This window comes from Ranitomeya variabilis, chromosome 6, assembly GCF_051348905.1.
Source record: "Ranitomeya variabilis isolate aRanVar5 chromosome 6, aRanVar5.hap1, whole genome shotgun sequence".
Classification (NCBI taxonomy): domain Eukaryota; kingdom Metazoa; phylum Chordata; class Amphibia; order Anura; family Dendrobatidae; genus Ranitomeya; species Ranitomeya variabilis.
In genome coordinates this window covers 7,324,991-7,340,108 of record NC_135237.1, presented here as the reverse complement: position 1 = coordinate 7,340,108, position 15,118 = coordinate 7,324,991, and the positions used below count along the sequence as shown (strand labels likewise).

Here is a 15,118-nt window from a genome sequence, read left to right as displayed (position 1 = left end):
AACGTTGATACAGGATTCGGATTTGCTCAACACAGGATAAACAAAGCATGGATTTTATATTTATCTATGGAATTTGGGGTTTGTTTGATTGTTCTATACATTAATATTGGTGATCGGTATATATAGGCACTGTGGGTGTTTGTTATGTGTATTATGTTTGTGTATATTTTACTGTGGGCTGTGCCCAGATAACCCAGTGACATCACTAGAATTGCTGATGACCTCGGTGATGTCATCAGGGTTGGATTTCTGTTACCTGAGCCTCTTCTTGTATTCTTCTTCGGACACAGCCTCTCCTGGATATTCCACAACGTCTCCTGCCCCCCACTCCGGTGACAACTAGAAAGAAAAAAAAGGGCATAACCAAACCTATAGGACTGGAGCGAGAACCATGGGGAGTCACTCTAACTGACTGATGTTGGGGGTCTGTCCTAACAGCAGAACCAGAGACCACCCTAAGTGCATGGCCGCCATGTGCAGGGCCTTATATGGTCAGCTATAAAAGACTTCCTGATAAGCCGCACCCCGTGGTGGTCCCCTACCGTCCACACTGTAGACACTTATCATCTGGTGACAGACTCCGCCCCTCCCCCACCACGTGCGGGGTTATGTGACCCTCACCTTCAGCCGCTTGTCCAGGTAGGCGGGCGACACCCAACCCTGGCGGGAGGCACTGAACTTAGTGGGTTTAGTTCGGACAAGCCACTTGAGCGGATGTGCAGAGTCCAGGACCTCCACGTATTGCCCCTCCTTCAAGGTGACCGCCTCCTTATCGCCCGCTATAGGGTTGTAATCCGCTGTCGCCATGTAGATGTCAAAGATCTGTGAACGCAGAAGTCACCAGGTCACATGGGTGGGAGGACCACGGGAAACGGTAAGGGGGAGTCCAGATATAGGGGGCACTGAACCTCCTGGAGGTGTCCAGGTATAGGGGGTGTGACGCTACTCACTTCTCATGGCCAAGCCAAGAGTCAGAGTGGTCAGGGAGTCCAAGGTCAGAAGCAAAGAGGGTATGTCATAAACAGAAGGCAGAGACAAAAGCGTAGTCAGGTAACGTTCCGAGGTCAGAAGCCAAGAGGGTATGGCATAAACAGAAGGCAGAGACAAAAGCGTAGTCAAGTAACGTTCCGAGGTCAGAAGCCAGGAGGGTACGTCATAAACAGAAGGAAGAGACAAAAGCGTAGTCAGGTATCGTTCCGAGGTCAGAAGCCAGGAGGGTACGTCATAAACAGAAGGAAGAGACAAAAGCGTAGTCAGGTATCGTTCCGAGGTCAGAAGCCAGGAGGGTACATCATAAACAGAAGGAAGAGATAAAAGCGTAATCAGGTAACCTTCCGAGGTCAGAAGCCAGGAGGGTACGTCATAAACAGAAGGAAGAGACAAAAGCGTAGTCAAGTAACGTTCTGAGGTCAGAAGCCAGGAGGGTACGTCATAAACAGAAGGAAGAGACAAAAGCGTAGTCAGGTATCGTTCCGAGGTCAGAAGCCAGGAGGGTACGTCATAAACAGAAGGAAGAGACAAAAGCGTAGTCAGGTATCGTTCCGAGGTCAGAAGCCAGGAGGGTACATCATAAACAGAAGGAAGAGACAAAAGCGTAATCAGGTAACCTTCCGAGGTCAGAAGCCAGGAGGGTACGTCATAAACAGAAGGAAGAGATAAAAGCGTAGTCAAGTAACGTTCCGAGGTCAGAAGCCAGGAGGGTACATCATAAACAGAAGGAAGAGACAAAAGCGTAGTCAAGTAACGTTCTGAGGTCAGAAGCCAGGAGGGTACGTCATAAATAGAAGGAAGAGACAAAAGCGTAGTCAAGTAACGTTCTGAGGTCAGAAGCCAGGAGGGTACATCATAAACAGAAGGAAGAGACAAAAGCGTAGTCAAGTAACGTTCTGAGGTCAGAAGCCAGGAGGGTACATCATAAACAGAAGTAAGAGACAAAAGCGTAGTCAAGTAACGTTCCGAGGTCAGAAGCCAGGAGGGTACGTCATAAACAGAAGGAAGAGACAAAAGCGTAGTCAGGTATCGTTCCGAGGTCAGAAGCCAGGAGGGTACGTCATAAACAGAAGGAAGAGACAAAAGCGTAGTCAAGTAACGTTCTGAGGTCAGAAGCCAGGAGGGTACATCATAAACAGAAGGAAGAGACAAAAGCGTAGTCAAGTAACGTTCCGAGGTCAGAAGCCAGGAGGGTACGTCATAAACAGAAGGAAGAGACAAAAGCGTAGTCAGGTATCGTTCCGAGGTCAGAAGCCAGGAGGGTACGTCATAAACAGAAGGAAGAGACAAAAGCGTAGTCAAGTAACGTTCCGAGGTCAGAAGCCAGGAGGGTACATCATAAACAGAAGGAAGAGACAAAAGCGTAGTCAAGTAACGTTCTGAGGTCAGAAGCCAGGAGGGTACGTCATAAACAGAAGGAAGAGACAAAAGCGTAGTCAGGTATCGTTCCGAGGTCAGAAGCCAGGAGGGTACATCATAAACAGAAGGAAGAGACAAAAGCGTAATCAGGTAACCTTCCGAGGTCAGAAGCCAGGAGGGTACGTCATAAACAGAAGGAAGAGACAAAAGCGTAGTCAAGTAACGTTCCGAGGTCAGAAGCCAGGAGGGTACGTCATAAACAGAAGGAAGAGACAAAAGCGTAGTCAGGTATCGTTCCGAGGTCAGAAGCCAGGAGGGTACGTCATAAACAGAAGGAAGAGACAAAAGCGTAGTCAAGTAACGTTCCGAGGTCAGAAGCCAGGAGGGTACATCATAAACAGAAGGAAGAGACAAAAGCGTAGTCAAGTAACGTTCTGAGGTCAGAAGCCAGGAGGGTACGTCATAAACAGAAGGAAGAGACAAAAGCGTAATCAGGTAACATTCCGAGGTCAGAGTACCGGGAGGGTAATGGATCAGAGCTGAAGGGATTAAACAGGCGGGTAGTCAGAACGAAGTCCAAGGTCAGGCAACAGATCAAGCAAATAGAACTCAAGGCACAGAGAGCACAGCACAAACCTCACAAGATGAATGTACGTCTGGCAGTGGTCTTGGAAATTCAGCTCAGTTAAGAAGCATGGCCATTTAGTGGAATAATGAACACATGAGACAGCCGATGCCTCACAGTCTCAGATTGGATAGTCGAGCTGTCAATCAACACATTGACAACTCAGCACGCCTCTGTACCATATTGGATGGCCAAGCTGTCAATCACAGTACTGACAGCTTCAGCACACCCCTGTACCAGATTGTACGGCCGAGCTGTTGATAATTGCATCCCAGACACCCTGAGGTGTAGAACTGTGACAAGGGGCACTGATCCCCCTAGAGGCGTCCAGACATAGGGGGCACTGATCCCCCTGGAGGTGTCCAGACATAGGGGGCACTGATCCCCCTGGAGGTGTCCAGGTATAGGGGGGCACTGATCCCTCTGGAGGTGTCTAGGTATAGGGGGCACTAACTACCCGGAGGTGTCCAGGTATAGGGGGCACTGACTCAACCGAAGGTGTCCAGGTATGGGGGCACTGACTCCCCCTGGAGGGGTCCTGATATAGGGGGCAATTATCCCCCTGGAGAAGTCCAGTTATAGGGGACACTGACTCCCCCGTAGGTGTCCAGATATATGGGGCACTGACTCCCCCAGAGGTATCCAGATATAGGGGGCACTAATTTCCCTGGAAGTATCCAGATATAGGGGGCACTGACCCCCCAGAGAAATCCAGATATGGGGGCACTGATTTCCCTGGAGGTATCCAGATATAGAGGGCACTGATTTCCCCAAGGTTGTCCAGACAACGGAAGCACCGACCCCTCACCAGAGGAGTCCAGATATAGAGGGCACTGACCCCTCCCTAGAGGAGTCCAGATAAAGGGGGCACTGACACCTCCCCAGAGGAGTCCATATATAGGAGACATTAACCCCCCAAATGTATGCAGATATAAGGCACACTGACTCTCCCAGATGAGTCTAGATATAGGGGCAACTGACTCCCTCGCAGGTGTCCAGATGTAAAGGGCACTGACCCACCCCCGGGGTGTCAAAATATAGGGGGCACTGACCCTCCCCAGCTCTCACCTCTCCCCTGGAGTCTCCATCCTCCGACTCAGAAGAGGATTCCACAGCGATGGAGGATGGCCGGGACCTGCCGTGTCGCGGGGAGGCAGATGGCGTCTTGGTCTCATCATCACTATCCAACCCGGGCATCCCAGGCACACGAAGCGAAGCTGACAGGAAACAGAGAGCAGAACCCTGAGGAACGGTCTCCAAACTTCCAGGATATGAGCGAGGCCGACCCCATCCTGGCCCGATTCGCGGCTGGTCTGCAGCCCCTCTGGCACTTTGCCATGGCTAACCATTGTAGCCTGCAGGGTTCTGGACATATTCAATGTTGGGGCCACCATCTAGGGACCCCAGAACAGCAGACGGCCATGCAGCTGCCCCTCGGACACCCACTATTGATCTGTACCTTGGCTAATTTTCGCAGAGACCATTTCTGTGATTTGTGACGTCAGTTTCTGGAAAAACTCCTCTGTCCCGACGTCCATTAATGAAATCTGCGGCTTCTGCGCTGTCCTGGATTCGCCTGTGGGATCAGCACAAAGAGTTAATCCAAACATCAAACGGTAGTTGGGAAACATGGCGGGCGTAGGCATCACTGGGCCCTAGAGCACACCGCCATTACCGGACACTCACCGTCAGCCTCCGGCAGCTGCTCCGGGACCCCGATCGCCCTGCAAAACAATGAGAGTCAATGACGAGGGGGAGCGCCCAGAGATGGGGGGTCAACGCTGCACCACGGGGAGGGGGGGCAGAGAGGAGCGGCGCCCAGAGATGGGGGGTCATTGCTGCACCACGGGGAGGGGGACCACGCTCCCGCAAATAGGGGGCAACACTGCACCATGGGGAAGGAGAAGCGGCGCCCAGAGATGGGGGGAAACGCTGCACCACAGGGAGGGAGGGCAGAGAGGAGCGGTGCCCGGAGATAGGGGGCAACACTGCACCACGAGGAGGGGGACCACGCTCCCGCAGGTAGGGGGCAACACTGCACCATGGGGAAGGAGAAGCGGCACCCAGAGATGGGGGGAAACGCTGCACCACAGGGAGGGAGGGAGGGCAGAGAGGAGCGGCGCCCGGAGATAGGGGGCAACACTGCACCACGAGGAGTGGGAACACGCTCCCGCAAGTAGGGGGCAACACTGCACCATGGGAAAGGAGAAGCGGTGCCTAGAGATAGGGGGAAACGCTGCACCACAGGGAGGGAGGGCAGAGAGGAGCAGCGCCCGGAGATAGGGGGCAAAACTGCACCACGAGGAGGGGGAACACGCTCCCGCAAGTAGGGGGCAACACTGCACCATGGGAAAGGAGAAGCGGTGCCTAGAGATAGGGGGAAACGCTGCACCACAGGGAGGAAGGGCAGAGAGGAGCGGCGCCCAGAGATGGGGGGTCAACGCTGCACCACGGGGAGGGGGACCACGCTCCCGCAGGTAGGGGGTAACACTGCACCATGGGGAAGGAGAAGCGGTGCCTAGAGAAAAGGGAAACGCTGCACCACAGGGAGGGAGGGCAGAGAGGAGCGGCGCCCGGAGATAGGGGGCAACACTGCACCACGAGGAGGGGGAACACGCTCCCACAGGTAGGGGGCAACACTGCACCATGGGGAAGGAGAAGCGGCGCCCAGAGACAGGGGGAAACACTGCACCACAGGGAGGGAGGGCAGAGAGGAGCGGCACCCAGAGATAGGGGGCAACGCTGCACCACAGGGAGAGAGGAGGGGTGCCCTGCAGAGGCTGAACACTGGGACCACTCCTCAGCCCCCACGATATCTGCACAATAAAAAAAGAGAAGAGGACAATAAGATATTATAACCTGAATGGGAACGGTGACAATAATGGGGCTTGTGTTGGTCAGAGACCCCCGGATGATCCTCATTGTCAGGTGCTTTGCTAATTCGGAAGATAATTATGTATTCGGCCCCCACAGAAGCCCCCGAACCACAGTGCTGGATGATGTGAGGTCCAGTAATACACAGCAGTGTGATGGAGAGTCAAGTACTACAGATCCATATGATGGGGGTCCGGTACTAAAGAGCCTTAAAATGGGGGGCCAGAACTACAGAACAGGATGATTGGGGAATCCTGTACTACAGAGCCTTGCAATGGAAGTCTGTTACTACACAGCAGTATGATTAGGGGGTCCGGCACTACAGAGCCGTGTGATGGGGGTGCACTCACGTTGGCACAGATGACCTCAATACATCCTTCACGATCTTGTCCGCTTCTGCCAGGATTTGTGCATCCTTCTCTGTAACAAAAGAATGAAATTCATCTACCAGTCCTCCACCAGTGACTGGCACCTCCCCCTCCCCCCAGTGACTGGCACCTCCCCCTCCCCCCAGTGACTGGCACCTCCCCCTCCCCCCAGTGACTGGCACCTCCCCCTCCCCCCAGTGACTGGCACCTCCCCCCAAGTGATTTGCACCTCCATCTCCCCCCAGTGGCTGGAACCTTCCCCTCCCCCCAGTGACTGGCACCTTCCCCTTCCCCCTAGTGACTGGCACCTTTCCCTACCCCATTCCCCCTAGTGACTGGCACCTTCCCCACCTCCTGGTGACTGGCACCTTCCCCTTCCCCCAGTGACTGGCACCTTCCCCTTCCCCCTAGTGACTGGCACCTTCCCCACCTCCTGGTGACTGGCACCTTCCCTTTCCCCCAGTGACTGGTACCTTCCCCTTCCCCCTAGTGACTGGCACCTTCCCCTTCCCCCCAGTGACTGGCACCTTTCCCTACCCCATTCCCCCTAGTGACTGGCACCTCCCCACCTCCTGGTGACTGGCATCTTCCCCTTCCCCCTAGTGACTGGCACCTTCCCCTTCCCCCAGTGACAGGCACCTTCCCCTTCCCCCACTGACAGGCACTTTCCCCTTCCCCCAGTGACAGGCACCTTCCCCTTCCCCCTAGTGACTGGCACCTTCCCCTTCCCCCAGTGACAGGCACCTTCCCCTTCCCCCACTGACAGGCACTTTCCCCTTCCCCCAGTGACAGGCACCTTCCCCTTCCCCCTAGTGACTGGCACCTTCCCCTTCCCCCAGTGACAGGCACCTTCCCCTTCCCCCACTGACAGGCACTTTCCCCTTGCCCCTAGTGACTGGCACCTTCCCCTGCCCCCAGTGACTGGCATCTTCCCCTTCCCCCAGTGACTGGCACCTTCCTCTTCCCCCAGTGACTGGCACCTTTCCCTACGCCTTCCCCCTAGTTACTGGCACCTTCCTCTTCCCCCAGTGACTGGCACCTTCCCCTTCCCCCTAGTGACTGGCACCTTTCCCTACCCCATTCCCCCTAGTGACTGGCACCTTCCCCACCTCCTGGTGACTGGCACCTTCCCCTTCCCCCTAGTGACTGGCATCTTTCCCTACCCCATTCCCCCTAGTGACTGGCACCTTCCCCACCTCCTGGTGACTGGCACCTTCCCCTTCCCCCAGTGACTGGCACCTTCCCCTTCCCCCAGTGATAGGCACCTTCCCCTTAGTGACTGGCACCTTCCTCTTCCCTCAGTGACTGGCACCTTTCCCTACCCCATTCCCCCTAGTGACTGGCACCTTCCCCACCTCCTGGTGACTGGCACCTTCCCCTTCCCCCAGTGACTGGCACCTTCCCCTTCCCCCAGTGATAGGCACCTTCCCCTTAGTGACTGGCACCTTCCTCTTCCCTCAGTGACTGGCACCTTTCCCTACCCCTTCCCCCAGTGGCTGACACCTTCCCCTTCCCCCAGTGACTGGCACCTTCCTCTTCCCCCCCAGTGACTGGCACCTTTCCCTACCCCTTCCGCCTAGTAACTGGCACCTTCCCCACCTCCTGGTGCCTGGCACCTTCCTCTTCCCCCAGTGACTGGCACCTTCCCCTCCAGTGACCCACTGCACATTTACCCTCTAGGACCTGGACACTGGCACTGCAGATGGACTGCCCCACTTTATTGGTGGCGATGCAGGTGTAGGTCCCAGAGAACTCGGTGCCCACGTCCAGGAGGATGAGGCTGTGGTGAAGATTGGAGCTGGCCATCTTGTAACCCGGGGTCTCCGGCTTAATCCAGAGAACGTCCTCCGGGGATTCTTCCTTCAACCAAGTGACCGATGGAGTCGGGGACCCTGAATACACAAACCACATTATGACGTATCCTCCAGTCACCTCCAGAGCTGCATTCACTATTCTGCTGTTACTTCATGTCTTATCCTCCAGTCACCTCCAGAGCTGCGGTCACTATTCTGCTGTCACTTCATGTATTATCCTCCAGTCACCTCCAGAGCGGCGATCACTATTCTGCTGTTACATCGTGTCTTATCCTCCACTCACCTCCAGAGCTGCAGTCATTATTCTGCTGTTACATTGTGTTTATTCCTCGAGTCACCTCCAGAGCTGCAGTCACTATTCTGCTGTTACATCATGTCTTATCCTCCAGGCATCTCCAGAGCTGCGGTCACTATTCTGCTGTTACATCATGTCTTATCCTCCAGGCAACTTTTCCTGCACGTCAGCTAATTTCATCAGCTGACATGTGCCTATAACAGCCGTGGGAAGAACCTGATCCAGCCACGGCTGTTAACATGTTAGATGCCGATGTCACTCTCTGACAGCAGCATTTAGCATGTACGTGCTGGAAGCGCGTCACAAACCACGCCCATCGGCGCCCCTGTCACATGATCGCTGGGCGCCGGTGAGTTGGCATGACAACCCAGGGTCTGCAGGAGACCGCTGTGGTTGTCATAGCCGATCTGCTATGAGCATTTCTGCTACACAGAGCAGCACTATGTGTAACACAGGGGCTCAGATGAGCGCAGCTCCTAGCCTCCCACGGAGACTACTGAAGACAGTAGAAAGTATAAAAAAAAGTTTTTGAATTTATTTCTAAAAACTAAAAGTTCAGATCACCCTCTTATGAGCCATTCAAAATAAAACAATAGAAAAATATAAAAAATGCACATATTTGGTATTTCCGCTTTCGGAATCGCCCGATCTATCAAATTATAAAAAGAATTAACCCGATCGGTAAACGGCGTAATGAGAAAAAAAATTAAAAACTCCAGAATTACATTTTTTGGTCGCCACAACATTGTAATAAAATGCAATAACAGACAGTCAAAACATCATATCTATCTCAAAATGGTATTGATAAAAACGTCAGCTCGGCATGCAAAAAATAAGCCCCCACCTGGCCCAAAATTCCCAAAAATGGAGACGTTGTGGTTCTCGGAAAATGGTGCCTTTTTTTTTGCAGATTTTTCTTTTCACCACTTAAATAAAAAATAACCTATACATGTTTGGTATCTGCAAACTCGTAATGACTTGGAATTTCTTTCCCGTTTTCCAGTACACTATATGGTAAAACCAATGGAGTCATTCGAAAGTACAAGTCGTCCTGCAAAAAACAAGCCCTCACTCGGCCATACTGACGGAAAAATATTAAAGTTATGGCTCTGGGAAGAAGGTGAGCAGAAACAAATACAAAAACGGAAAATGACCCGAGGGTGAAGTGGTTAGATATATAAAATGTAATAACTTCCCTCCTCTTGCTCTGTAAACCGCACCCCTGAAGCCATATGCTACATGTAACAGGCGTTCAATTGGCCGGTAAAGTGATTGGTGGTGGCAGCTAGTGATAAGCGAGCCCTAAAATGATTGAGTGCTCGGATCTCGAATCAAGCAGGTCGGACGCACGGATGGGCTTGACTCGGTTAGTGTCTATAATGGAAATCAATGGGAAACCCGAGCATTTTTCAGAGAAACCCTAACAGGAAGGCTGGGGGGATGGGCAGGAAAATCACTGAAATGGAATGGGAACACCATAGGGAAGACGCCTGGGCACATCCCTGACTCCCAGGTCGCTGCTGGGAACAATGTTGTCAGTGTTACTCCACTTTTACAGACTGACAATGAAATATACAAAACCGAAGAAAAAATGAACTTTCAAGGAAAAAATGTTAGGAAACCTTCCTTCCTGTATAATGATTTGTATATCAGGCAAAATTAAGAAGAGAAAAAAAACCCGCCTCCTCCATCTCTTAATGGCCTTAATAGCCGGCCATCTCTCACCGTATTTCCCTGCAGCCTATGACTACAGTAGATGACACAGAGGGGAAAATAAAACTGCACCCACCAGTAGTCACCAGTAGATGTCATTTTAACATTTTACTGCCTTATCTGGGCTGTGGTGTGTGACATGGTCAGACACATCCTGTTTAATTTATGAAGGAGCGACTCCGAGACTCACAAAGCCTATGCGGACAATGCAAGAACTGTTCTGTTCTTTGAACACATTCTGATCAAATTGTTAGGTAGTGGGATTCCTAGACTCATAAAGCCTATGCACGAAGTGCAAGGGCTGCCAAAAATTAGAAGGAGGCACTGCAATATACCCCCGAAGAGACGTAGAGGATGGTCTCAGAAAACACTTTTCCCATTTTTAAGGAGTGGGACTCCTAGACTGGTAAAGCCTATTCAATAATTGCAAGGACTGGAAAACATTTACGACTGGGGGTATACATGTAAGAGAATTGTAGAGGTAGGACTCAAACATCCTGTAAAAATTAAGAGCGAGGGTCGCATGATGACCCTTTGAAAATTTGAGTGGGGGATGCCCATTTACCCTCTAAAAATAATGATCGAGAGCCGCCTGTTTACCCTCAAACTTATGAGTAAGTGCCACATGATGACCCTGTTCATATGGTGGACAAAAAGGAAAAGAAAAAGCATGAGCCCAAAACTCTTTATTGGGTAGGAAGGGGTGTATGACAATACACCGAAAAAAGGAACATTTGAATTGGCTTTATGTTTCATTGCTGTCTTCCGGTGGAGTTGAGAAATCTGGGCCAGTTAAGCCCTTGTTCATTTTGATAAGAGTCAGCCTGTCAGCATTTTCAATTGAATATTATGCCCCCGATGCCACTAAAAACCCGCTCTGTCAAATTGCTAACAGCAGGGCAGGCCCGCACCTCCAAGCATAGAGCGACCATGCATGGCACGTGTCCAGCTTGGAGGTCCTAGTACGATCGACTAGATAACTCCTTCACCATCTTCCAAAACTTTTCCTCGTCAAACTACCCTGCACAACAGGGCCTGGGAGCTGGAAGGGTCTAATGAAACTGTCCCAGAGCTTTGATAGCGTTCTCCTGCCTCTGCTGGACCTAATGTGTGTCTCCCTCAACTCTCCTCCTTGGTTGCCCAAAGAACTATGACCTCTGAGGCCAGCGTTGTCAGATGGAAATTTTTGTACTACAGTAATTGTTCTACTAGAGCTTTTTGGTATTGCACCATTTTACTAACCCTCTCCACCACAGGAAAGAGATGGAAAGTTCTCCTTGTAGCTTAGGTTGAAAAGGGTGAATATCCAGTAGTCAGTGGTGACCAAAATGCATGTAATGCGAGGGTCGTGCAAAAGGCAGCAAGACAAATTCTGCCATGTGTGCGAGACTCCCAACATGCAAGACTTCCCTGTTTCCACCAGGCGGATGACTCTCCATCTCCTCCTCCTCCCTTTCCTTCTCCTCCTCTTCAGGCCATCCACTCTGAACAGATGGGATCAAGATGAGATGAGGCTAGGCTGGGTATTCTCACCCTGTGTACTTTCTTCCTCCATCTCCACCTGGTCCACATGCAAAGCTTCCTCTTTTATTGTGAGCAGAGAGAGTTTGAGTAGACACAAAAGTGGGAAGGTCATGCTGATTATGGCAACGTCCCTGCTCACCATCTTGATTGATTACTCAGAGTTTTGTAAATCCTCACAGATGTCAGACATCCATGCCCTCTCATCAGCTGTTATGTGTGGAGGATTACCAGAATACTGTTATAGCTGGTATAAAACTACTGCCCTCTGCTGCTCATAAAGCCTTACCAACAAGTGCACTGTGGAGTTCCATAGCGAGGTCACGTCGCACACCAGTTGGTGAGCTGGCACTTGCAAGCGCTACTGCAGCACTGACAGACCAGTGGCAGCTGTACTTGACATGCACAAATTGGAACAAATGTGGCGTACAATCACAAGTAGCTCAGTTAATCCTGGATAGGTTGTCAGAAGCCGTTGAACCACCATGTTGAGCATGTGGGCCAGGCATGGTACGTGTGCAAGGTTGACAAGCTTCAAAGCCGCCACCTGGTTGTGGCCATTACCACACACGGCCATGCCTGGTTGAAGGTTCAGCGGCTAGAGCCACAGATCTGTCTGGTCTGTTATACATTTCCACAACTCTGCTTCGGTGTGCTGTTTGCCACCTAAACAAATTAGTTTCAGCAGAGCCTGTTGCCACTTGACCGAGGCAGTGCTGCAGTGCTTCCAGCTTGCGACTGATATGGATGAAGTGTTTCGAGATGGCGATTTGAAAATGGAGGATGAGGAGGAAAAGGTGCAGGAACTGGTATAGGAGGTGGAGGAAACCCTGATGGAATTAGGAGCCATAATCCTCGGCATTAGTAGCACGTATGCCGTCCCTGGGTGCAGCTTGGTTCCGGCCTCCACAAGGTTCACCCAGTGTGCTTTCAGGGAAATGTAGCGTCCCTGGCCACAAGCGCTTGTCCACGTTTCGGTCATTAAGTGGACCTTCCCATTAACTGAGTAGGTCATGGCATCGGTGATGTTATGGGACACATGTTAGTGTAAGGCAGGGGTGGCACACAAAAATACTGGCAGCTGGGGACCTAATACCCAGGGACGGCTGCGGCCATGAGGTTGTGGAAAGCCTCATTGTCCACAAGTTTAAACAACAACATTTCCAGGGCAAGCAGTCTGGCAATGTGCCCATTTAGTGTTTGAGTTTGCGGGTGGGTATTTGGATAGTTATGCTTGCATTCCAAGACCTGCGATAGGGACAGCTGAACACGGCTCTGGAACAAGTAATTGGACAAGGTGGCTGATGGTGCTTGTCAATGTGCAACAACAGGTGCATTGCAGGAAGCATCCACGCCTGTGTCTTGGAGAGGGGATTGGAAAGCACATAGCAAAGGGGAAAAGGCAGTGGTGTTAAACACAAACACACTGATTGTGGGCCCAAGCATTCGTCCCACCTAGTCGGGTACTTCGACGACATGTGCCTGATCATGGTGGTGGCGGTCAGGCTGATAGTGGTCAAGCCCCTGCAGATCTTGGAACAGCACAGGTTGCAAATGACCATTTTTTGGTCGACCTCACTTTATTTAAAAAAGTGCCAGACTGGGTAACGCCTAACCCTTGGCCTGGGAACTTGCCGTGTGTAGGTACTCTGGGGAACAGTTGCCCGCCTACTCCCTCTGACCACCACACTGTGCCTGCCTGCTGTTGCAGTGCTGCGAATCCCTTCTGTTATGGTTCTCAATGGCAAGAGAACATAGCCCAGCATACATAAGAACTAGCTCTTGGAAGGATGGAAACTTAAACTGACCATGAACTAAACCTGCCGCACAACTAACAATAGCCGGGTAGCGTGCCTGCGTTTTATCCCTAGACGCTCAGCGCCAGCCGGAGGACTAACTAATCCTGGCAGAGGAAAATACAGTCCTGGCTCACCTCTAGAGAAATTTCCCCGAAAGGCAGACAGAGGCCCCCACATATATTGGCGGTGATTTTAGATGAAAATGACAAACGTAGTATGAAAATAGGTTTAGCAAAATCGAGGTCCGCTTACTAGATAGCAGGAAGACAGAAAGGGTACTTTCATGGTCAGCTGAAAACCCTATCAAAACACCATCCTGAAATTACTTTAAGACTCTAGTATTAACTCATAACATCAGAGTGGCAATTTCAGATCACAAGAGCTTTCCAGACACAGAAACGAAACTGCAGCTGTGAACTGGAACAAAATGCAAAAAACAAACAAGGACAAAAGTCCGACTTAGCTGGGAGTTGTCTAGCAGCAGGAACATGCACAGAAAGGCTTCTGATTACAATGTTGACCGGCATGGAAGTGACAGAGGAGCAAGGTTAAATAGCGACTCCCACATCCTGATGGGAACAGGTGAACAGAGGGGATGATGCACACAAGTTCAATTCCACCAGTGGCCACCGGGGGAGCCCAAAATCCAATTTCACAACAGTACCCCCCCCTCAAGGAGGGGGCACCGAACCCTCACCAGAACCACCAGGGCGATCAGGATGAGCCCTATGAAAGGCACGGACCAGATCAGAGGCATGAACATCAGAGGCAGTCACCCAAGAATTATCCTCCTGACCGTATCCCTTCCATTTGACCAGATACTGGAGTTTCCGCCTGGAAACACGGGAGTCCAAGATTTTTTCCACAACGTACTCCAACTCGCCCTCAACCAACACCGGAGCAGGAGGCTCAACGGAAGGCACAACCGGTACCTCATACCTGCGCAATAATGACCGATGAAAAACATTATGAATAGAAAAAGATGCAGGGAGGTCCAAACGGAAGGACACAGGGTTAAGAATCTCCAATATCTTGTACGGGCCGATGAACCGAGGCTTAAACTTAGGAGAAGAAACCCTCATAGGGACAAAACGAGAAGACAACCACACCAAGTCCCCGACACAAAGCCGAGGACCAACCCGACGCCGGCGGTTGGCAAAAAGCTGAGTCTTCTCCTGGGACAACTTCAAATTGTCCACTACCTGCCCCCAAATCTGATGCAACCTCTCCACCACAGCATCCACTCCAGGACAATCCGAAGATTCTACCTGACCGGAGGAAAATCGAGGATGAAACCCCGAATTACAGAAAAAAGGAGACACCAAGGTGGCAGAGCTGGCCCGATTATTGAGGGCAAACTCCGCTAAAGGCAAAAAAGCAACCCAATCATCCTGATCTGCAGACACAAAACACCTCAAATATGTCTCCAAAGTCTGATTCGTCCGCTCGGTCTGGCCATTAGTCTGAGGATGGAAAGCAGACGAGAAAGACAAATCTATGCCCATCCTAGCACAGAATGCCCGCCAAAATCTAGACACGAATTGGGTTCCTCTGTCAGAAACGATATTCTCCGGAATACCATGCAAACGAACCACATTTTGAAAAAACAGAGGAACCAACTCGGAAGAAGAAGGCAACTTAGGCAGGGGAACCAAATGGACCATCTTAGAGAAACGGTCACACACCACCCAGATGACAGACATCTTCTGAGAAACAGGAAGATCCGAAATAAAATCCATCGAGATGTGCGTCCAAGGCCT

The 15,118-nt window shown here is 51.3% G+C and overlaps 1 protein-coding gene across 1 annotated transcript in view; it reads right to left on the bottom strand.

Moving 5' to 3' along the window:
• Positions 1 to 15,118, bottom strand: part of OBSCN (obscurin, cytoskeletal calmodulin and titin-interacting RhoGEF) — an 860,705-nt gene that overhangs the window by 335,045 nt on the left and 510,542 nt on the right. Inside the window, exons 71-77 of the mRNA XM_077269354.1 lie at positions 7,890 to 8,108; positions 6,199 to 6,268; positions 4,661 to 4,698; positions 4,434 to 4,550; positions 4,043 to 4,191; positions 622 to 822; positions 257 to 339 (exon numbers count right to left, since the gene is read on the bottom strand). Coding sequence (XP_077125469.1) covers positions 257 to 339; positions 622 to 822; positions 4,043 to 4,191; positions 4,434 to 4,550; positions 4,661 to 4,698; positions 6,199 to 6,268; positions 7,890 to 8,108 — 877 coding nt within the window. The remainder of the gene's footprint in view (positions 1 to 256; positions 340 to 621; positions 823 to 4,042; positions 4,192 to 4,433; positions 4,551 to 4,660; positions 4,699 to 6,198; positions 6,269 to 7,889; positions 8,109 to 15,118) is intronic.